The 25,106-nt window shown below is 44.1% G+C and overlaps 1 protein-coding gene across 2 annotated transcripts in view; it reads left to right on the forward strand.

The window, feature by feature from the left end:
- The window catches only part of MFSD13A (major facilitator superfamily domain containing 13A), a 62,423-nt gene extending 38,873 nt beyond the window's left edge, over positions 1-23,550 (forward strand). For both annotated transcript variants that reach the window (XM_040437860.1, XM_040437859.1), the window contains exons 3-9: positions 3,330-3,409; positions 5,574-6,017; positions 11,455-11,572; positions 12,607-12,703; positions 16,746-16,917; positions 21,206-21,399; positions 22,091-23,550. In XM_040437860.1, the coding sequence (XP_040293794.1) occupies positions 3,330-3,409; positions 5,574-6,017; positions 11,455-11,572; positions 12,607-12,703; positions 16,746-16,917; positions 21,206-21,399; positions 22,091-22,344 (1,359 nt within the window). In that variant the 3' untranslated portion in view covers positions 22,345-23,550. The remainder of the gene's footprint in view (positions 1-3,329; positions 3,410-5,573; positions 6,018-11,454; positions 11,573-12,606; positions 12,704-16,745; positions 16,918-21,205; positions 21,400-22,090) is intronic.
- The last annotated feature ends 1,556 nt before the right edge of the window (positions 23,551-25,106 follow it).

A 25,106-nucleotide genomic window follows, 5' to 3' on the forward strand; every position in this document is an offset into this window, starting at 1 on the left:
TTGTGGCAAGACAATGGCTGGAAGGGTATAGGCATTATGAATAGCATTTTTTAGTGGGGGCGCATTTATGGTTTGCACTGTTTGGGGCCAATGTGGCCGAAAGTAGTCTGATCCCTGTGGCTGGCATTGCAGAGGGGGCAAATGTGGCTGATGCTGTTAGGAGAACATTGCTATTGAAGTTTCAACTGGGCAGTGGGTGTCACGATTTCTTGGATAAGGATTGCTGGCATTTCCGGTGGTTCCAATGTTTGGGTGCGCTATGGCTAACCTTATAAGGGGGCACAATGGCTGGCATTTGCTGGACTTGATGAAAGCTGGTGCATTGTATACCCTATAGAAAAGAAGGGCCTGAATCTTTCTTTGTGTTTGTGAGTCCAGATGAACAAAGCAGCTTTTTTTTTTTTTTTTTTTTTTTTTTTTTTTTTAGCCTCAAGGCGTGTGAAGTTCCTGTTAGTAATTAGCATTTCCCCCTCTGTTGTTTAGCGCAGGACGGCAGGTGTCATGGCCCCGCAGAATGATGTGTTCTGTACCAAACACCATCAATCACTGTGTGCTTAGGTGCAGGCCATACCGCCACGGCCTTGTATACTTAACACATGCCTTTCATACCAACATGGCAACACCTTGTTATCCTGACACCTTGTGAATACATCAAAGAACGTCAGTGTCTGGAGGGCTAAGGGGCAGAATGTGTGAGGAGCCATAGACTGGTAGTTCAGGTTCACCATATACAGCAGTTCCCTAATTTATACCATTTATTATAATAATAATAATAATAATTCACGTTCAGTCAGCAGAATACAGGCCACTAATTGTATGGAGCCATCGCAACCAATTTTAATAACTAGTACAAACATTTTTTCAGAAGGTATTTCTACACAGTACTCTCCAAATGTCACTATTTTGGTGCTTTTATAGCCCCACATGTCCAGGCATGTGACAAAAAGGGGAACTACGGTAAGTAATTCACTATCATGTTGTCAGATTTGCTTGACCGAAAAAGCTACATTTTTATGATGGAACGGACATTGCTATAAAAGCTAAACCGCCCATGTATTGTAGTGTGGCCGATAGGATTTTTTGGGGTGCATGTATCTATCACTTCCGTGACTAAAATGTCGTCCACTATTGTGCCACATATGCCATGTTGTTGTGGCTCGCTTGGTTATAGCAGCCGTAATCAGTTTGCCTCTGAGGGGACCCACTGTTTGCCAAAGGGGTTCTACAACCTGGACAGACCCTTTAAAGAGGACCCGACGTTCCTCCTATCTTTTCTGTTTTTAGTAAGCACTTGTCTTTCAAATAGGGATTCTGGATCTTCTTTACATACAACTCTCTGTTGCGTCATCCCTCTGTGATTCCTCCTGATTTTTAGAAGTCACAATTTGGTCTTAGGGTATGTTCAGACAGAGGATTTAGTCCGCTGCGTATCCCATGGCAGAAACCGCTGTGCTGCCTGTGCCGCCGGGGGGTTTCATGCAGACCCACTCTAGATTTAGCTCCGCTGAACGGCGCTACACCGCGAGCATGCTCCCACTGTGGCTTTGCAAGGGGTCCGTGCGACAACTGTGCCAAGATTGGACCTGCACTTTCTTGGCGCTGTCTTGAAAAATGCGTGGCAAAAACTATCGGCTGCATGAACTGCTTCCTATTGAAAACCGTGGGGGTTATTTTCAGTGCAGATTCAGCCCGGTTTTCTTCACCGAATCCCAAATCTTCCATCTGAACAGACCCTTATCATTAACATCAGACTGTGCAGGAACACACCCTGGCGAGGAGGAGAATGGTGTTGGTTGTTGCAGCAGACGTTGTAATTTGCTCTGTATTATATAATTATGTCAGTCTGTAGTTTCTTAATTAAAAATGATCTGTTTTGTGAGGGAAACTGAGAAAAGTAGAAAACCGAGTCCAGCAGCTGTGCTGGGCAGTGATCACCATCGGCTTCTTCAAAATCATCCAGGAAACCACAAAATCTGATATTACAGGCAGCAGAAGAGAGCAGAACGGCAGAAAATACTGGACTCTGCTCCCCCTCCTTCAGCTCTGCTGTGTCCTCGCCAGGAGTCCCCTTTTTTTTTTTTTTTTTCATTTTTATTAATAAATCATTATTATTTAAGTGTTATCACTAGAGATGAGTGAATTTCATGTTAAGAAATTCGTTCACGCTTCATTTGGTGGTAAAAGCAGAATTGCGTTATGGATTCCGTTACCCAGGACCATAATGCAATTCTGTGACGGAATGCAAAATGGAATGCCTTTAGAGGCATTCCGTTATTCTTTCCGTCATAATAGAAGTCTATGGGCTGCAAAACGGATCCGTCCCGTTTCCGTTATGCAGGAGAGGACTCAGGATCAGAAGAGGACTCCCCTGCACAACGGAAACGGGACGGATCCGTTTTGCAGCCCATAGACTTCTATTATGACGGAAGGAATAACGGAATGCCTCTAAAGGCCTTCTGTTATGCATTCCGTCATAGAATTGCGTTCTGGTCCGTGGTAACGGAATCCATAACGCAATTCTGCTTTTACCACTAAACGAAGCGTGAACGAATTTCAAAATATGAAATTCGCTCATCTCTAGTTATCACCATCCATGGAGTTTAAAAGCAAGCATGCCTAAACGGATTATAGATTGTTGTGCAAAGTCATATAAGTGCAGTGGTGTACCCAAATAATGTCTGCAAGAAAAGGAATTAGGAAAGTCATGATGGTTCTTGTTGTAGCTCTGATTGTATGTCCCTACTAGATACCCATTCTTTACAGCACGCCACCATAGTGTCAGCCATTCTCTGCAGGTCTAGCTGGCAATCAGCTGCGGTCAGTAGGCAGCCGCACAGTCGCATGGGAGCCTTGTCATACAGAGCAGTGGAGATCCTCTTTGCAATGGCTCTCTGATCTGCCTAATGGCAGCCATATACATATCTCATATGATGATTTTGGTGGGACTGTTCAAATATCTTATGTATTTGGGAGTGTGATGACTCTTCCCCCAAAAGACGAGTCGATGCCCTGCATGCTCAGCCAAGTGTGCATGTGTACAGGGAGTCGGGAGAATAGCTTTTGGTCACACACAGCCATTGAAGGTGTAATGTATGTGACAGGTGGTCTTGTGTTGGAGAACTCCCTCTTTATGGTGTCCCGATCTGTGTTAAGTTGCATATGCTCAGAGGCTGTACCGTTGGGACAACCCCTACAAGTCAGAACCAGGTTTACAAAGGAAAAAAGTATGGGACGCTTTTTTACGTTGATTTATAGGTGCAGATTGCAAATTTTGTTGCACTGCAGCAAATAAAATAAAATACATTATTTTATTTTTTTCTTCTTTCTAGACCATCTTTTTGATCTGGAACAGTCTGAACGACCCTTTATTTGGATGGCTTAGTGACCGGGTCTTCCTGAACTCAAAACAGTAAGTCTGTCCACCGGTTCCCTACAGGGTGATCCTAAAGTCTTCATATGTAGGGAATAATATCCCTTATATATGGAGACTTGGAATAACCTTTTAGTTCCAGTTGCTGAATTACTTCTGCTGCAAGCAACTGGTAAGAAACCGCCACAAGAAATGTTTCCAGGAATCTGATATTGATTGTCTGTCATTATCACAGGTCATCAATATCAGATCAGTTGAGGTCTTACTCCCTGGGCCACCAGTGATTGGTGGTTGAAGGGGCCGAGGTGTTCCAGCGAGCGCCGCGTCCCTTATATCATTTTATCAAACACAGCGCTCTACCTTTTGTAGTGGCTGTGCTTGGTACTGCAGCTCACTCTAATTCACTTGAATGGCACTGAGCTCCAAAGCACTGCCGTTCCAGGGACAGCCACTATACCAGGGATCAGCAACCTCCGGCACTCCAGCTTTTCTGAAACTCCAACCCCCAGAATCCTCCTTTTACTTCTATGGGAGTTGAAGAACAGCCAAGTCAGTGTGCATGCTGGGAGTTGTAGTTCCACATCAGCTGGAGTGCTGAAGGTTGCTGATCCCTGCACTATAACATGTATGAAGCTCTGCCTGGTGAGCAGTGAAGAAGGGGACGTGGCGCCGGCTCTTTCAGTTAGCTGAGGGCACTGGGATTTGGATCCGCACCTATCTGACATTGTCGGCCTGTACTAAGGATAGGCCAACAATATTATAGTCCTGGATAACTTTAATTTTCGATGCTTTCCCTGGGATCCATCAACAAAATGTAGACTGTCATTTACAGAGCTAAATTGTTGGATTATAGAACAGCGGTTTGATTATTGCAAAACTGTCACCTGTGGAAAGATTTAGGGAAGCCGTGGGAAATATTCTGTCCCTGCACTACCTTAGGTTAGACCAGAGGTGGGCAAACTTTTTGACTCGTGGGCCACAATGGGTTCATATATTGGACCCGGGGGCCGGACCAAGAGTAGATGGATGGGGCGTTTTGTGTGAATTAATATAAATTTAATTAAAATTTCGTAACCTTAAAGGTTTAGTTTAATTTAAGGTAGAAAAGCATTAAAAGAGTTATTGTACAAAACTTTTATGCAATGTATTTCTTTTATAACATGGTATGTATAACTCCCCTTCAATTTTAGTGGTTGTTGGTCTCCCTTTTTTGCTAAGGCATCTAAGTCTGGAGTTAGCTTTGTTGATGCAATTCGCAGAATAGATACTGTGCCAGTATATAGGGCCCCCATAGTGCTTCCCCTCTTCTCCATAGTGGCCCCCCATATTTTGGCAGTATATAGGGCCCCTGTAGCGCTTCCCCTCTTCTCCATATTATGCCAGTATATAGGGCCCCCACCCCCCTTCTTGCCACAGTATACTATAAATAATAAAAACAAACACATATACTTACCTTATGCTGCTGTCAGCGATGCAGGCCTCTTCCGGCCTGTGTCCCGCTCTGTACGGCTCAGATGGCGCGATGACATCTTCGCCCCGCCTGCATCGGCCTCTGATGGGCTACAGGCCTAGTGCCTGTAGCCCATCAGAGGAATGGGCAAGGGAGACGCCTCTCCCCTGCCCCGCAGCATCCATCTGTATCGCTGTCCTGAGGACGGCGATACAGATGAATATGGAGATGAGCGCTTCCACAATGGAAGTGCTCATCTCCCCCTGCTGCCTCCGGACAGCTTTGTGGGCCGGATAAAAAGGTCCGCCGGGCGTAGTTTGCCCATCACTGGGTTAGACCATACACATTAGATTCAGGTTGGCAGAACCCACCAATTTAGTCTGGATCGGACACTGCTCTCATATGAAATCCTCCACCTCCCCCAGTCTGCTGGCAGTGAAGGATAGGTCATGTTGGGTTTTAACATGTCATTTTATTTTAACCTGTAAAAGACCATTTTTCACTAGTGTACCTGTTTAACGGCTGTTTTGAGGGGTGCACTCCTGTCTGACGGCCGTTAAAAACAGTCCCATTGATTTCAGTGGGGTCCGCCTGGCTGTGAACATGGCGAAAAATAGGACATGTCTTATATTTTGATGACCGCTATTCACTGGCCGTTAGAAAAACGGCCATATGAAATAGCCCTATTGACCTCAATTGGTTCTAAAAACAGCCATCTTGTGAATTTCGTCTAAGTATATTCTTGTCTTGTAGGTCCAGCGTGGACACTCCTGACGTGGTGCTAAAGAGGCTGAGTGCCTTGAGCAGAAATGGACCACTATTTGCACTTTCTTTCCTGGCATTCTGGGTGTCATGGGCTCATCCAGGTTTACAGTTCCTCATCTGTCTTTGCCTGTACGACAGTTTCCTCACCATGGTAGACCTGAACCATAATGCCTTGCTGGCAGACCTTGCAGTCTCAGCAGCAGAGAGGACGAGATTGAACTTTCACTGCTCGCTGTTCAGTGCTATTGGCTCCCTGTCTGTGTTTGCCTCTTATACCGTCTGGAATAAAGAAGACTTTTTCTCCTTTCGAATATTCTGTGTCTTCCTAGCAGCTTTGTCCGCCCTTGGATTCACAGTTTCCACTTGGCTGCTCCGGCAGCGCTTTCAAACGGGAGGAAAATCTGCCGAGAGCCAGGATTGCTTATTAAAAGAGTAAGTGAAGCACTGTGCGATGTAGCTGAAAAATATTTGAAGGGTTTTCCCATGTGATAATACTATATCGTATGTCTAGAACCAACCTATGGTGACCCCCAGTGATCCGTTGTTTGGTTGCATAGCAGCACATCCATCCACCTCCCGTGCAAGAAACTGCAACAAAGCCCAATTCACATGAATAGGGTTGTGTTGCAGATCCCGGCGGAGGGGGGGGGGGTGTAACAATGTTGTGCTTTCATGGCTTAAAGAGATGCTGTCCCTTCTTTTGACATGTACTTTAGTAACTACTTATAATAAAAAATCCTGTCCACTGAATAGGTGATGAATGCTCGATAGCTTGGCTTGTCAGTGCCATAGACTTTGGTAAAAGCAAGGGAGCACATTCTTGATCATTGCTCCATTCACACTCTTTAAAGCCGAAGACTGAGGTTCCCAGTTCTGGCAATTCGTAGGGTCCCTGCGTTTAGACCCCCACCTATCCAGTGGGCAAGTGTAAATTGCTTTAGACCTGAATACCCCTTTAAAGAGGCTTTCCAACACTTTTTAACTGATGGATAGGTCATCAGTATCTGATCATGGGGGTCCGACATCTGGCACCCCTTCTGATCAGCTGTTTGAGAAGGCACCGGCGGTCCTGTGAGCGCCGCGGTCTTTTCGCTGCTTACTCTAGGCCAGTGACGTCACGTTCATCGGTCACATGGCCTAGGCGCAGCTCAGTCCCATTCAAGTGAATAGGGCTGATTTGCAATGCCAAGCACAGCTGCTATACAATGTACGCTGCTGCCTTCCCAAATAGCTGATCGGCGGGTGTCCAGGTGCCTGGCCCCCACCGATCAGATGCTTATGACTAAGGTGCCATTCACACAACAGTATTTTTGTTCTGCATCCGATGTGCATTTTTTGCAGATAGTATGCAGACCCATTCATTTCAATCACACCGTGTACTGTCCAAATCTGTATGTCGGTGCAAGAAAGATAGAACATGTCCTATTTTTGTCCATTTTGTGGGCAAGAATAGGCACTCTTATAATGGGTCTGCAAAAAAAAAAAAAAAAAACAGATGCAACACGGACGTCGCATGGATGTCATCCGTAAATATACCAATGGTCATGTGAATGCACCCTTATTGAGAAGATAGATCCTCACTTACAAAGAGTTGGAAAACACCTTTAATCATAATCTTCCAAAAGAGGCCTTTTTCCATTAGACCTCAGTGGTTGGGCTTCTGTACAGCAGTGCTCAGAAACACACCCTTGGGTGCATATGAGGTGCTTCTGTAAAGGGCTTTTTTGTTTTGTGCTTCTTATACAGTCCTGATCAAAAGTTTAAGACCACTTGAAAAATGGCAAAAAATCATATTTAGCATGGCTGGATCTTAACAAGGTTCCAAGTAGAGCTTCAACATGCAACAAGAAGAAATGAGAGTGAGACAAAACATTTTTTTATCATTCAATTTAATGAAAACAACGAATAAACTGAAACAGGCTGTTTTTCAGCTGATCAAAAGTTTAGGACCACATCTCCAAAATAAACCTAAAGCCCCCCAAAACAGAAATCCAACTTCCAAACATGAACTCAGTAATGAGTAGCTACGCCCTTATTTTTTATCACTTCAAAAATTCGTTTCGGCATGCTTGATGCAAGCGTTTCCATGAGGTGAGTGGGAACATTTCTCCAAGTGGTGAAGACGGCCGCACGAAGGCCATCTACTGTCTGGAACTGTTGTCCATTTTTGTAAACTTCCCTTGCTATCCATCCCCAAAGGTTCTCAATTGGATTTAGATCAGGGGAACACGGCGGATGGGCCAAAAGAGTGATGTTATTCTCCTGGAAGAAGTCCCTTGTCCTGCGGGCATTGTGTACTGTAGCGTTGTCCTGTTGAAAAACCCAGTCGTTACCACACAGACGAGGGCCCTCAGTCATGAGGAATGCTCTCTGTAACATCTGGACATAGCCAGCGGCCGTTTGACGCCCCTGCACTTCCTGAAGCTCCATTGTTCCACTGAAGGAAAAAGCACCCCAGACCATTATGGCGCCCCCTCCACTGTGGCGCGTAGAAAACATCTCAGGTGGGATCTGCTTGTCATGCCAGTAACGTTGGAAACCATCAGGACCATCAAGGTTAAAAAAAATTCTCATCAGAGAATAAAACTTTCTTCCACCTTTGAATGTCCCATGTTTGGTGCTCTCTTGCAAAGTCCAAACGAGCAGTTCTGTGGCGTTCAAGGAGACAAGGTCTTTGAAGACGTTTTTTGTTTTTGAAGCCCTTCAGTCTCAGATGCCGTCTGATGGTTATGGGGCTGCTGTCAGCACCAGTAAGGGCCTAAATTTGGGTCGAGGATCGTCCAGTGTCTTGACGGACAGCCAATTGGATCCTCCGGCTCAGTGCTGATGAAATTTTTTTGGGTCTTCCACTTGACTTTTTTGTTCCATAACCCTCAGGATCATTTAAGAAATTCCAAATGACTGTCTTACTGCGTCCCACCTCAGCAGAGATGGCGCGCTGTGAGAGACCCTGCTTATGCAGTTGAACAACCCGACCAAAAGGGAGAGTTTTTTTGCCTTTGCCATCACAACGTGTGACTACCTGACAGAAAATGACAATGAATCCACATCTTTGCACAGATTTGTGGTCCTAAAATTTGGATCAGCTGAAAAACAGCCTGTTTCAGTTTAATCGTTATTTTCAATTAATTGAATGCTCAAAAAATGTTTTCTCACTCTCATTTCTTCTTGTTGCATGTTGAAGCTCTACTTGGAACCTTGTTAAGATCCAACTATGTAAAATATGATTTTTTGCCATTTTTCAAGTGGTCTTAAACTTTTGATCAGGACTGTATTTGCATTGAAGATATGGAAGATCACACTTGTGTTTGCTACAGAAACGGCATTGCTTGAGTGCAAGTGCACACAGACACCTAGAACATTCCTTACACAATGTTCCGCACAAACACCTCTTGAGGCCTATAGGTCGTTCTCAGGGTTTTACATGCCCCTTGTTTGTTATCGGCTTTTATGTACAGCATGGAGAGAATGTGGCTGTTTTTCAGAAGAGATTAGGATTATAGCAACGCACATAGGAGACACATGGTCAGACTGGTGCAGGCCGCATGTAAAGAAGTGGCTAAGCCCGGATCCCCATGACAACATATCCTACAAGCCAACCAGTCAGTTTGTTCGTACTTCTCATAAGTGACACGTTACTCATCATGGCTATTGTACGTGGGCCTCTTGTGTCATCTTAAGTGCTACTTCTCTGGCAATAAATCGTTTTGAGCTTGTGAAATATAAAGGATTGATAAGTCGTCTTGCACAACATCTAGGGAATTCCTACATACACCCTAGGGTGTGTCCCTCAGTATGGCGTTAATGGTCGTCCCAGCTCAAAACTAAATAGAATAAAAGCAACTGAACAGTATCTGATGGAGAATGTCCTATAAAATATAAAATCACCCAAAAATATTTAATAATTGATGACCTATCCTTGGGATACGGCCTTTCCTAAAGATTAATCATCCATATTAAACTGGAAAACTGCTTTACGTGCCCATACACATTAAAGAAATGTCGGCCTCCAGATATTAGCTGGACTGGCTGACTATGTAACGTGTCTTCCAGTTCTCCTCTAAAGTCAAGAAAAAAAGAGATTGGGCATGTTGTAATTTCACAGGGGATAAGCCGCTACCAGAGGTATCTGGCATTGGCTTGTTTCCCTCTCAGCTCAGCAAAGTTGAGTGTCCATGTTTATAGGGGAGTCGGAGGGCATAGATGTTGGCTGTACAAGCATTAGAGCAACGGCTTTTTTGTAAGTCGACTGAGGGCGGCATAAAGTAGTGAACGATCCACTGATTAAGTGCTCTGTCACTCTTAAAGAGGACCTTTCATCAGTCCAAACATTGTAAGATAACTATCAGGCTGTGTAGAGCGGCGCCCCGGGATCTCACTGCACTTACTATTATTCCGGGGCGCCGCTACGTTCTCCCGCTATGTCCCCCGGTATTTTCGCTGACTTGGTAACACTGGGAGGAGTCTGCCCTTTTTCTCCTTGGGCGTTCCTTCTCCCAGGCTGTAGCGCTGTCCAATCACAGCGCAGAGCTCACAGCCTGGGAGAAAGGAACGCCCAGGGGGAAACAGGGCAGACTCCTCCCTGGTGAACCGATAGTAGCAATTACCACACAGCGCGGGAGAAGGTAACTGGGCCACAGCGGGCGAACAGAGCGGTGCCCCGGAATAATAGTAAGTGCAGTGAGATCCCGGGGCGCCGCTCTACATGTCCAGATAGTTATCTTACAATGTTTGGACCAATGAAAGGTCCTCTTTAAAGTAAGTGGTTTCCAAAAACCAACATTATAATTATCACAGCCCAGATTTGGAAAAGAGTTACGGCTGCTCCAGAAGAGTCATGGTTAGGGCTCATTCAGACGACCGTAGGTGTTTTGCGGTCAGCAAATTGCGGATCCACAAAACACTGATACCAGCCAGCCCTATGATAGAAATGCCTATTCTTATCTGCAATTGCGAACAAGAATAGGACATGCTCTGTTTTTTCTGCGGGGCCACGGAACGGAAGTACGGATGTGAACAGCACACGATGTGACTACAATAGTCGCAAGTCACTTAGTAAATGTGCCCCATTGTGCTTTACCATAGAAATAACTCATACATTAAACTGAACCAGCAGGCCTGAGGGGTCAGCTGCTGGGAATACTGGGTGACTATACATATGATTGAGTTCTAGCCATATTTGTTAGTCTACTTTCACACTGGCGTTTTGGCTTTACATTTGTGAGATCCGTTCAGGGCTCTCACAAGCGGTCCAAAACGGATAAGTTTTGCCCTAATGCATTCTGAATCTGAATCTCCATTCCGCTCTGGAGGCCTGCAGCGTTTTGCGGTCCGCCTGACGAAGCGGAGCCAAGCTTCCGTTACAATAATACAACCGCATGCATCCGTCATGAACGGATCCGGTTGTATTATGTCTTCTATAGCCATGACTGATCCGTCTTGAACACCATTGAAAGTCAATGGGGGACTGATCCGTTTTCTATTGTGCCAGATTGTGAGAAAATGGATCCGTCCCCATTGACTTACATTGTGTGCCAGGATGGATCCGTTTTCTCTGGCACAATAGAAAACGGATCCGTCCCCCATTGACTTTCAATGGTGTTCAAGACGGATCAGTCATGGCTATAGAAGACATAATACAACTGGATCCGGATGCATGCGGTTGTATTATTGTAACGGAAGCGTTTTTGCAGATCCATGACGTATCCTCAAAAAACTCTAGTGTGAAAGTAGCCTTACCTGGGAAAGCAAGGTGACCATTCATAAGGGGCAGTAATGCTAAGAAATAGGTATTATTAGCATTGTCACTGATCAGTCCATAGTCTGCTGATATACAGAATGTTCTCTTACATGGATTTTCTTCCCTTAGATTATACGTTGATGAGCCCTCCGATTCCCACGAAAAAAAGATCACCCTCCTGGAATACCTCAAGCAGCTGTCAAGACAGCGAAATTTTCTGTGGTTTGTCTGCATGAACCTGGTACAGGTAAGATAATTCTGCGTTGTCTGTATTGATCCCTATTATAAAAGTGTAACGATAACTCCTAGGCACATAGAGGCACCAGGCTTATTGACTTTGTCTGTCTACATCATTAAAGGGGTTCTCTCACTTCAGTAAATGGCATTTATCATGTAGAGAAAGTGAATACAAGGCACTTACTAATGTATTGTGATTGTCCATATTGCCTCCTTTGCTGGCTGGATTCATTTTCCCATCATATTATACACTGCTCCTATCCAGGGGTTACGACCACTCTGCAATCCATCAGCGGTGGTCATGCTTGCACACTATATAGGAAAAAGCACCAGCCTCTCTGGCGGCCGTGACAGTGGGAGCACCGGTGATCATGCATGTGCAGCAGCGGCCATCCTGACCACCTTGTATCTGCGCTGCAGTGGTGGCTGTAACGGTTATCTGGGGCCCCGCAGTGCAGCTGAATACATATGTTGATTATTTGCTTCACCCTCTCTGCGCTCCCACTTCTGCTTGGATGCACACCATAAGGCTGAGTCCACATCACATTTTTGTCAAAGGTTTGACCTCATGCACACGACCGTGCCGTTTTTTGCGGTTCGCTAAAACCGCGGATCCGCAAAAAAACTGAAGCCGTCTGTGTTGCCTTCCGCAATTTGCGGAAACGGAACGGGCGCCGGCAATATAAATGCCTATTCTTGTCCGCAAAGCGCGGACAAGAATAGGACGTGTTATATTTTTTATACGGGGCCGCGGAACGGAGCCACGGATGCGGACACAAACAACGGTCGTGTGCATGAGGCCTTTAACGTATACATTAATGGATGCCTCAGACAGATGCCGTACAGTGGCACCCGTCACTATAGAGTTCCATCGTATTTTTGCACGATTCACAGGATGGAAAAGTGCAGCACACCACGTTTTTCCATACTGCAAAATCCAGCAAAAAAATAGAGCTCTATGGGACGTTAAACCTAAGACCGAACACTTTATTTGATCCGATAAAGGATATGTTTCTAAGCTGCTGCTGCTTCTTTTTTTTGCAGGTTTTTCATTGTCATTTCAACAGTAATTTCTTCCCCCTCTTCCTGGAGCATTTGTTGTCAGACAGAATCTCTGTTTCTACTGGATCTTTTTTACTTGGTAAGTTTTAAACCTTTATTTTATTTTTTATTCTGCGCTTCCTGAGTAAACTGAGCAGAGGCGAAGCGGTGAGTGTCGTCAACAGCCTTTTTCAATTGGACTATGTCGATGTCTAATACAGGTGTGAACAAACCTTAACCACTTACCGCTACGCTAACGCCGAAAGGCGTCATTGCGGCGGCTCTCCCAGGCTACGCTAACGCCGATTGGCGTCATCTCGCGTGAGCCGAGATTTCGTGTGAACGCGCGCACACAGGCGCGCGCGTTCACAGGAACGGAAGGTAAGCGAGTGGATCTCCAGCCTGCCAGCGGTGATCGTTCGCTGGCAGGCTGGAGATGCGATTTTTTTTTTTAACCCCTAACAGGTATATTAGACGCTGTTTTGATAACAGCGTCTAATATACCTGATACCTGGTCCTCTGGTGGTCCCTTTTGTTTGGATCGACCACCAGAGGACACAGGCAGCTCAGTAAAGTAGCACCAAGCACCACTACACTACACCCCCCCCTGTCACTTATTAACCCCTGATCACCCCATATAGACTCCCTGATCACCCCCCTGTCATTGATCACCCCCCTGTCATTGATCACCCCCTTGTAAGGCTCCATTCAGACGTCCGTATGATTTTTACGGATCCACTGATATATGGATCGGATCCGCAAAACACATACGGACGTCTGAATGGAGCCTTACAGGGGGGTGATCAATGACGGGGGTGATCATCCCATATAGACTCCCTGATCACCCCCCTGTCATTGATCACCCCCCTGTCATTGATCACCCCCCTGTAAGGCTCCATTCAGACGTCCGTATGATTTTTACGGATCCACTGATACATGGATCGGATCCGCAAAACACATACGGACGTCTAAATGGAGCCTTACAGGGGGGTGATCAATGACAGGGGTGATCACCCCATATAGACTCCCTGATCACCCCCCTGTCATTGATCACCCCCCTGTCATTGATCACCCCCCTGTAAGGCTCCATTCAGATGTCCGTATGTGTTTTGCGGATCCGATCCATGTATCCGTGGATCCGTAAAAATCATACGGACATCTGAATGGAGCCTTACAGGGGGGTGATCAATGACAGGGGGGTGATCAGGGAGTCTATATGGGGTGATCACCCCTGTCATTGACAGGGGGGTGATCAATGACAGGGGGGTAATCACCCCATATAGACTCCCTGATCACCCCCCTGTCATTGATCACCCCCCCTGTAAGGCTCCATTCAGACATTTTTGGCCCAAGTTAGCGGAAATTTTTTATTTTATTTTTTTCTTACAAAGTCTCATATTCCACTAACTTGTGTCAAAAAATAAAATCTCACATGAACTCACCATACCCCTCACGGAATCCAAATGCGTAAATTTTTTTAGACATTTATATTGCAGACTTCTTCTCACGCTTTAGGGCCCCTAAATGCCAGGGCAGTATAAATACCCCACATGTGACCCCATTTCGGAAAGTAGACACCTCAAGGTATTCGCTGAGGGGCATATTGAGTCCATGAAAGAGTGAAATTTTTGTCCCAAGTTAGCGGAAAGGGAGACTTTTTATGAACTCGCCATGCCCCTCATTGAATACCTTGGGGTGTCTTCTTTCCAAAATGGGGTCACATGTGGGATATTTATACTGCCCTGGCATTTTAGGGGCCCTAAAGCGTGAGAAGAAGTCTGGAATCCAAATGTCTAAAAATGCCCTCCTAAAAGGCCCCTTTGCCCACCTAGGCTGCAAAAAAGTGTCACACATGTGGTGTCGCCGTACTCAGAAGATGTTGGGGAATGTGTTTTAGGGGGTCATTTTACATATACCCATACTGGGTGAGATAAATATCTTGGTCAAATGCCAACTTTGTATAAAAAAAATGGGAAAAGTTGTCTTTTGCCGAGATATTTCTCTAACCCAGCATGGGTATATGTAAAAAGACACCCCAAAACACATTGCCCAACTTCTCCTGAATACGGAGATACCACATGTGTGACACTTTTTTGCAGCCTAGGTGGGCAAAGGGGCCCACATTCCAAAGAGCACCTTTAGGATTTCACCGCCCATTTTTTACAGATTTTGATTTCAAACTACTTACCACACATAAGGGCCCCTAGAATGCCAGGGCATTATAACTACCCCACAAGTGACCCCATTTTGGAAAGAAGACACCCCAAGGTATTTCGTGATGGGCATAGTGAGTTCATGGAAGTTTTTATTTTTTGTCACAGGTTAGGCCTCTTTCACACTACCGTTTTTTTTTTTCAGTTTTGCGGTCCGTTTTTTGCGTTCCGTATACGGTCCGTATACGGAACTATTCATTTCAATGGTTTCGCAAAAAAAACTGAATGTGTTCCGTATGCATTCCGTTTCCGTATTTCTGTTTTTTCCGTTCCGTTGAAAGATAGAACATGTCCTATATTTGGCCGTAAATCACGTTCCGTGGCTCCATTAAAGTCAATGGGTCCGCAAATAAAACGGAACACATACGGAAATGCATCCGTATGTGTTCCGTTTCCGTTCCGTTTTTTTCTGAACCATCTATTGAAAATGTTATGCCCAGCCCAATTTTCTCTATGTAATTACTGTATATGCCATACGGAAAAACGGAACCGAAACGGAAACACAACGGAAACAAAAAAATGGAAAAACGGATCCGTGAAAAACGGAACGCAAAACACTGAAATGGACATACTGTAGTGTGAAAGAGGCCTTAGTGGAATATGAGACTTTGTAAGGAAGAAAAAAAAAAAAATCATCATTTTCCGCTAACTTGTGACAAAAAATAAAAAGTTCTATGAACTCACTATGCCCATCAGCGAATACCTTAGGGTGTCTACTTTCCGAAATGGGGTCATTTGTGGGGTGTTTGTACTGTCTGGGCATTGTAGTACCTCAGGAAACATGACAGGTGCTCAGAAAGTCAGAGCTGCTTCAAAAAGCGGAAATTCACATTTTTGTACCATAGTTTGTAAACGCTATAGCTTTTACCCAAACCATTTTTTTTTTTACCCAAACATTTTTTTTTTTTTATCAAAGACATGTAGAACAATAAATTTAGAGAAAAATTTATATATGGGTGTCGTTTTTTTTGCAAAATTTTACAACTGAAAGTGAAAAATGTCATTTTTTTTGCAAAAAAATCAGTAAATTTTGATTAATAACAAAAAAAGTAAAAATGTCAGCAGCAATGAAATACCACCAAATGAAAGCTCTATTAGTGAGAAGAAAAGGAGGTAAAATTCATTTGGGTGGTAAGTTGCATGACCGAGCAATAAGCCGCTTGAGTTGTGAAGTGCCGATTTGTAAAAAAGGGCCTGGTCACTAGGGGGGTATAAACCTGTGGTCCTTAAGTGGTTAAAGGGTTTCTGTCATTAGAATTTTCAGTATTAAACTAGCTGACATTAGCGATGTGCTAATGTCAGCTGCACCTAACTCTGCTATTCTAACGGTTATCCGTGCCCCCGTTACTGTAGAATTCTTACTTTTATTTTATGCAAATGAGCCTCCAGGAACAGGGGGGGGGGGGAGGCGTTGCTCCTGCTCCTAGAGGCTCCCGTCTCCCACCTTCCCTCACCGCGCCTGCGCAGAATACCGAACGGCGCGAGATTTCCCCAGGGCAGGCAGAAGGATGCGAACCATGCCTGGCCCTGTCAATCAACACTTGGAAGGCGCGACTTTTGTGTCCGAGAAAAAGGATCCGGCATCATTGACTTACGTTGTGAGTCATGATGGATCTTTCTTGCTGCGCATCCCAGGAAGCACTGAAAAATGCTGCTTGCAGCGCTTTTGTGTGCGTCATGGGAACACAATTAAACGGAATACATTCTGGTGTACTCGGTTCCGTTCAGTTCAGTTTTGTCCCAATTGACAATGAATAGGGGCAAAACTGAAGCGTTTTCCTCCAGTTTTGAGATCCTATGACGGATCTCAATAGTGGAAAGGGAAAACGCAGATGTGAAATTAGCCTTGGTTTTATGGTGTACAGCAAAAAGTAATGCATTTTTATATATAATTAGCAAAATAATTTTCTTTTTCCTTCCTCTTGCCAGGTATCTCATACATTGCTCCCCATTTAAACAACATGTATTTCCTCTCGCTGTGTCGGAAGTATGGCGTTTACAGCGTTGTGCGCTGGCTGTTCATTGTCAAGCTGGCGCTCAGTGTAATCATGCTCCTAGCGGGACCGGACCAGATATATGTACTGTGTATATTTATAGCCAGGTTTGTATTTTCTCACACTCCCTATCTTTTTATATCCATCTCGCTACCTCTCTCTGTCTCCCTTCTCAGCCTGGTCTCTCTCTACCTCGGTCTCTCTCTCTCTACCTCGGTCTCTCTCTCTCTACCTCGGTCTCTCTCTCTCTACCTCGGTCTCTCTCTCTCTACCTCGGTCTCTCTCTCTCTACCTCGGTCTCTCTCTCTCTACCTCGGTCTCTCTCTCTCTCTCTACCTCGGTCTCTCTCTCTCTCTCTCTCTCTCTCTACCTCGGTCTCTCTCTCTCTCTCTCTCTACCTCGGTCTCTCTCTACCTCGGTCTCTCTCTCTCTACCTCGGTCTCTCTCTCTCTACCTCGGTCTCTCTCTCTCTCTACCTCGGTCTCTCTCTCTCTCTACCTCGGTCTCTCTCTCTCTCTACCTCGGTGTCTCTCTCTCTCTCTCTCTCTCTCTCTACCTCGGTCTCTCTCTCTCTCTACCTCGGTCTCTCTCTCTCTCTCTCTACCTCGGTCTCTCTCTCTCTCTCTCTGTACCTCGGTCTCTCTCTCAACCCACGCTCTTCTGATCTCTTTGGTAAACAGTAGAATGAGATAATTAAAAATACAACCAGTCATATGTGTGTCTGCATTGGTACTTGGGGAACTGTCTTGCAGCCCCAAAAGAAATTAAAGGGCTTATCCCATGACTAATGTAAAAAATGGAAATCAGACATCATATAGTACATGACCTCTTTCTAACACAGCTAGAACCAGCCCTGTACCTCACATGGATCCAGAGATCTCCCCATCCATTGCTCTTCTAGATTTATATCAAGCCGACAGCTCAGGGGAGTGTCTTTACTGCTGCAGCTCAATAGGAGTGTCTCAGCTCTCCCTATCACAGCTCAGGAGGTAGTTGAAGGATAAAACAGCATGTGCGGCCATCTCAGTGAGCAGTACAAAGAAATAAGTAAAAAAAAAAAAAACAGCAGGTGGCGCTATACAGATACATTTTATTGATTAACTCAGTGGCTATGCAACATTTTTAATTACATGCAATTACAAAAGTATTCAGATCCAGGTACTGCATTGAAAACTGTAGAATATAAATCTCAGCGGGCCCCCTGGTGGCATTTTTTTTTTACAGTGACATATTCCCCTGTGGCTCCCACACAGTATAATGACCTTCAGTGCCCCCCAGAAAGTATAGTGACCCCCAGTTACCCTCCTACAGTATAATAACCCTTAGTGACCCAAAATATACTGTATGAGGGTCACTGGGAGTCATACTGAATGGGGGCTCTGGGGGTCATTATACTGTATGGGGGGGGGGGGTCATTGGGGATCATTATACTGAATGGGGAGGCACTGGGGTTCATTACACTATGTAGGGGGGGGGGGGCACTACTAAATGATGAGGTGATGGTTTTATTGGTACCATTTTGTGGGACATACGCCTTTTTGATCACTTGGTGTTGCACTTTTTGTGATGTACGGTGACAAACATTGCTTTTTTTGACAGTTTTTATTTATTTATTTTATGGTGTTTATCGGACTGGGTGGATCATGTGATATATTTATAGAGCCGACCATCATGGACTCGGCAATACCAAATATGTCTATTTTATTTTAAAAAATCAGTTTAACATTTTATTTTTTTTCCTTACTTGAATTTTTTTTTTTTTTCTACATGTGAAACCTTTTTTTATTTTTTTTATTTTAACACTTCATTTTTATTTTTTATTTTACACTTTGCATCCCCCATAAGATCATACAAGACCTCTGGGGGACATTTAACTTCCCTTATTGATTTCTCCTTTAACTGGGGCTGACATAGTACAGGTCTGTGAAAGACCGTTCCTGCCTTCTCTCTGGGTTGCCCTGCTGTCACTGACAGCGGGCAACCCGATCTGCAGCTGCACGATTAGCGTGCAGCTGCGATCTCTGAATGGACTTTCAGAAACGTCCATTCTGAGATATAGGACCACCTCCCGGACGTTTATGGTTAAAATATTTTAAAAAGTTAGCCCATATGAATGATATAACAGGAAAAAAAAAAGTCTGAATAGAATTTTTTTTAAATCAATTTATCCCCCAAGAGAATTTAATAAAGTGATCATCATACACACCCCAAAATGGTATTGTCAGAATAGACAGATTGTCCCTCAAATGAGCCCCCACACATCTCTGTAGACCTAACTATTAAAAAGTTATGGGGGTCACCGGGGAGCAGGGGTTCTGTTAGGGTTGCCACTATTCCCAACAAAAAAATAAGTTACACAAATTAAAAAGGTTGGTGCGTGTATTTGTTTTATTTAGCCTCTGTTTTTGAAATTCTGCTGGGATTCGAACTCGCATCCATCTACATTAAAGGCAAAAACTTTAACCACTGAGCTATAGAGCGTTATGTTACCCTGCTGTGAATATATTATGGCCAAAAACATCACCACATATTATGCATTCATATATATCGGAAGTATGATTTTATATATATATATATATATATATATATATATATATATATATATTTTTTTTTTTTTTGGAATTACAAAAAAATATATAAAATGATACTTCTGCTGTATAGGAATACCTAATACATGAGAAACTACTATGAGGTTTTTCTACCACAGCTTCCCATTGAGCTCTATAGCTCAGTGGTTAAGCTTCTTGCCTTTTAATGTAGAAGGTTGCGAGTTCAAATCCCGAAATATAGGCTAAGGCTACTTCCACACTAGCTGCTAGACATGTCGTAGTTTTATTCCGGCCACCTCTCGGCATGTTTGCCGCGCTGCCGCCAAAACTCCGGCCCGCCCCCATTATAGCCAATGGGGCCGGAGCGGACCTCCGGCGGCACGCGTGCACTAGCGGCAGAAGGCTGCCGCTAGTGTGAAATGGACACCTTTGTAAAAAAAAAAAAAAAATGAAAAAATATATTTATTTTTTTTACACTAATTAATTTATTTTGTGGAGAAAATTATTTCTCAAATTGGTTCTGTTTATCTATCTTTTTTTTGTTTTTGTTCTACAGCCTGCTGTGCTTCCTATGCACAGCAGGCTGTTCTCGGTCAGTTTACAGAGAATCCGTCATCTGTGGTAGAGCTGTGTATGCAATATGTATATGGCAGCGTCAGGTGGGCGCAGTGTATGGCAGCAGTGATCTTATGTTTAGTGTATGATGTTGGATAAATGTAAAATTGTCTACATTTTATTTCTGTATGGGAGACTAGCAATGGTTTCCCTGCAGAAATATCAGCCTCATAACGTTATGTGGGTCTATGCATTATATATATATAATCTATCTATCAAATACCGCAGCAGCACAGTTAGACCGTGTGTACTGGGTGCAATTCCTCACAGAGGTCGGCTTCTCCTCCACGATACGTACTTTCCAAAAAACGAGGCAGCACTTCCAGATTTCAGTGACAGGGTGAAGACCCCAAAACTTTATTCCCAGCAACGTTTCGGCCTACTCAATGAGGCCTTTGTCAAGCTATTTTTGGAAAGTATATATTTATATATATATATATATATATATATATATATATATATATATATATATATATATCTCTAATTACCGCAAAAAAGAAAACGTATACTTTTTTTACTGGACTGTGCAGGATACAAGAACGTGGTGTGCTGCATTTTTGTATCCTTCTTTTTGTAATGTATACGTCAAACGGAGGCATAACACGTGATGTGAACCCACCCTTAGACTTGTGGGTGCCGGTTGTGTTACACAGCTGGCACTGTCCGTGAACGGTCGGGATCAAAGATAACGCCAATCCTACTTGTTTAACCTCTTAGATGCCACAGTGCCAAGTAGTTGTTGTAGTAATGGCCTCCAGGTCTGCCATATATAGACGTCTTTGGCAGCGGCATATAGGCATCATATCACGTACACTGCAATACTACAGTAAATTATATTAGTGATCAGAAAATGGTATCTGCCAGTCGTTTAAATACAAAAATAGGAAAAAAAAATATACAAAATTATACATCTTAAAAACAATGTCAAAATTGCTGTTTTGTTTATTTTTATTTTTTGGTCACTTCATCTCCCAAAAAATGCAATAAAAGGTTAATAAAAAAGCTCAGTCGAGGGAAAAATAAAAATGTTATGGGTCTTTTAATTCAGCAACTCAAAAAAATAAATTGAATAAGTTTTTATTGTGCAAAAGTAGAAAAACATTGATAGAAATTAGTTATTGGTGTAATTGTACTTTCTCGGTGAAGATGAATAAAATCGGTGTTTGATTAGAACCTCCTAGTTTAACAGTTAACATGCCAGTAACCACAGTCCATCATTATCTCTGTGCAGCAATCGTGTTTTCACTGAAGGGACTTGTAAACTACTAAACCTGGTGGTCACCGACCTGGTGGATGAAGACTTTGTGCTAAACCACAGAAAACAGGCGGCCTCTGCGCTAATGTTTGGAATGGTCGCTTTGGTTACTAAACCTGGCCAAACCTTGGCTCCACTCATCGGCACGTGGTTGCTGTGCGTCTATACAGGTAAGTCCAGAACAGAACCAGATTTACAAACCCCGCTTTATATTTAAACAGTGTAAACTTATCCCAGGCAGCCAAAATGATCAGTATTTCAATGCAGCACAATATACTGCCCCAGCAGAACCAAATACCACAGTGCAGCACAATATACTGCCCCAGCAGAACCAAATACCACAGTGCAGCACAATATACCGCCTCCGCAGAGCCAAATACCACAGTGCAGCACAATATACTGCCCCAGCAGAACCAAATACCACAGTGCAGCACAATATACTGCCCCAGCAGAGCCAAATACCACAGTGCAGCACAATATACTGCCCCAGCAGAACCAAATACCACAGTGCAGCACAATATACTGCCCCAGCAGAACCAAATACCACAGTGCAGCACAATATACTGCCCCAGCAGAAACAAATACCACAGTGCAGCACAATATACTGCCCCAGCAGAACCAAATACCACAGTGCAGGACAATATACTGCCCCAGCAGAACCAAATACCACAGTGTAGGACAATATACTGTACCGCTCGCCTAACGGATAGGCCATTAATATGCTAAGATGGTTAAACGTCAAAGGGTTGTCTATAATTTGCTTCTGGGAGATCAATACAATACAGAATGTATTCTATACGATATATAATATGTGGACTGGAAAGCGCACACGTTAACTTCCATGCATTTATTTGGTTGCAGGATATGACATCTTCCAGAGGGACGCAATGAATAATATCAATGCGGAGCCACAGATGGATCCAAGCAGTGTACTGGCAGCCACTCTCCGGCAGGGATGCTTTTACCTCCTGGTATTCATCCCCATCACTTGTGCTCTCCTCCAGATTATTACCTGGTCACATTTTTCTCTACGTGGAAAGCGTCTGTTAGCCGTGAAAGCTTATCGTCAGGCTCAGCCTCAAAACGTTCTTCCTCAGGACGTCAAAAATATATGAGGGACAGTAGCGGATGATTCTGTAATCCTTCTCTACTGGTATCATAGCACAAGGTATGAGAACATGGCACATATGTGACCTCCTGAAGCGATCGTGGCCTCTAGCACTGGTCACTACACCATTAAAAAAAAAAAAAACATTCCGAAGGGAAAAGGTCATGACGGACATCATCATGACTTTCTGGGTACGAGGACCAATTACTCTGATGTTCAGGGGGCAAGCATAGGGCTTGCACAAATTTTTTTAAAAAAAGTTTGATCTCTTCCCTGGTCTCTTTCATATTCTTCTGGGGGCCTGAGATGGCGGAGCTTAGAATATGGTTTCCATTGCAGGCAGCAACCTAAGTTGCCTTTTCCAAAACCTCCCGTTGCACTAGAAATGAAGGGCAAAACCATGAAGATGCCGTTAGGGATACACATTAATAACTTTTTTTTTTTACGCTTTACGGGTTTCCTATGGGACAGAACGTGATCAGCATTGGTGTTTTAATTTGTGTCCCTTTTTAAGTAGACTGCACCACTGATAACAGAGGGGACAACAAATGGTCGCCGTTTACTCTGGATGATATACCATGAAACCTTTTTTTTTTAATAATGGCCAGCTACGATCATTACTTGCTGGCAGGTAATAATTCAGAAAGACAGTGTGGCCTAACTACCTGGAGATATATTGGTGATCCGCTTGACGTACAGGCGTGGACGTGATTTTATGTGATTCATTCATCTTACAATGAGCAGGTGCAATAGTTTTGTCAATGTGATTTTTTTCACAGATATGTGAAAACGGCCATTTGTACGGTGTTGGACGGTTCGATGGGGGGGGTTTCCACTCAAGCATGTACTGCAGTCATTCAAAGGGTCCATGTTACTGTGCATTCTGCGAGTGGTGTCATTTCAGGTTGCCTAGCAACCACTTGACTTCCCGCCAGGTGAATACACGGAATTACAAGTACAGATTACGATAGGACATGTCATTTGCTATACATTAGATTTGCCCCCTCCACTGTACACAGGCTCCTCCCGCTGAAGAAGCCGGAAACGGAAACTTATGATGATGGCACAGTCGGAAAATATACATGAATTAATATGTCAAGAAAAGTGGGATGAATGAAAGTGAGGAAATCTGTAGCTTAGGCTACTTTCACACTGGCGTTTTGGCTTTCTGTTTCTGAGATCCGTTCAGGGCTCTCACAAGCGGTCCAAAACGGATCAGTTTTTCCCTAATGGATTCTGAATGGAAAAGGATCCGCTCAGAATGCATCAGTTTGCCTCCGATCAGTCACCATCGCCTGCAGCGTTTTGTTGTCCGCCTGACGAAACTGAGCCAAACGGCTCCGTCCTGACACACAATGTAAGTCAATGGGGACGGATCCGTTTTCTCTGGCACAATAGAAAACGGATCCGTCCCCCATTGACTTTCAATGGAGTTCAAGACGGATCCGTAATGGCTATAGAAGACATAATACAACCGGATCTGTTCATGACGGATGCATGCGGTTGTATTATGGTAACGGAAGCGTTTTTGCAGATCCATGACGGATCCACATAACGGAACGGAGCAACGGATGCGGACAGCACACTGAGTGCTGTCCGCATCTTTTGCGGCCACATTGAAGTGAATGGGTCCGCATCCGAGCCGCAAAAATGGCGGCTCTGATGCGGACCCAAACAACGGCCGTGTGCATGAGGCCTTAATGGAAGACCACTTGTAAAGCAGTTCATGTGAATGAGCCTTGAAGTGATTGTCCACCCCATAAACGGCATCAATTTTTGCTAAATTGGAGAAGATTCATTCATTTCTTCTGATCCCTCAGAAGAACAGGAACCCCACCCCCAACCCCCCAAAAAACTGATCTGTTATTTTCAGCATCAGTTATTTTTGAACAGAGAAAAAGTCCTGACGGAACTGACTCAAACTGATGCTTAAAAAAAAGGACGGATCAGTTAGTTTTAGTGCAAACCGGATGCTCAAAGTGTTTTTTTTTTCTTTATTTTTCTGTTCTTCTAACGGATCAGAAGAACAGAAAGCAAAGCGATGTGAGCTCAGCCTAAGGCCCCTTTCACACGAGCGAGTATTTCGCAAAGGTGCAATGCGTGATGCGGACCCATTCATTTCAATGGGGCTGTGTACACGTGCGTTGGTTTTCACGCATCACTTGTGCGTTGCATGAAAATCGCAGCATGTTCTATATTCTGCGACGCTGGCCCCATAGAAGTGAATTTAGCTACGTGAAAATCGCTTCCCCAAGTAAGTGCGGATGCAATGCGTTTTTCACGGATGGTTGCTAACAGATGTTTGTATACATTCAGTTTTTTATCACGCATGTGCAAAACGCATTAAATTGCATTGCACCCGCGCGATAAAAACTGAATGCGATCGCAGGCAAAACTGAATTACTTTGCCTGCGAAATCGCAATGCAATGCATCCGGACACGCTCGTCTGCAAGGGGCCTAAGGCCTGTTTCACACCTGCGTTAATGGTTCCGGCAGGCTGTTTCAGAAGGGGAACAGCCTGCCGGATCCGTAACCACCGTGTGCAGCTGTGCGTGGCAGGAAATCCGTCCTGACCTATTCACTATAATGGGCACCAGCAGCGACCCCTGCCGGAACCATTAATGCCAGTGTGAAACAGGCCTAAGCAAGATATTGGGTGATCTAAATACATAACTAGACATTTTGTCAGTTTTAACTTTTGTGCATTTAACATGAATTGAAATGTCACATTGTCATCTTCTGCTTTGAACCATAGCTTTATCATGTTG

Source organism: Bufo bufo, chromosome 6 (genome assembly GCF_905171765.1).
Source record: "Bufo bufo chromosome 6, aBufBuf1.1, whole genome shotgun sequence".
Lineage (NCBI taxonomy): Eukaryota > Metazoa > Chordata > Amphibia > Anura > Bufonidae > Bufo > Bufo bufo.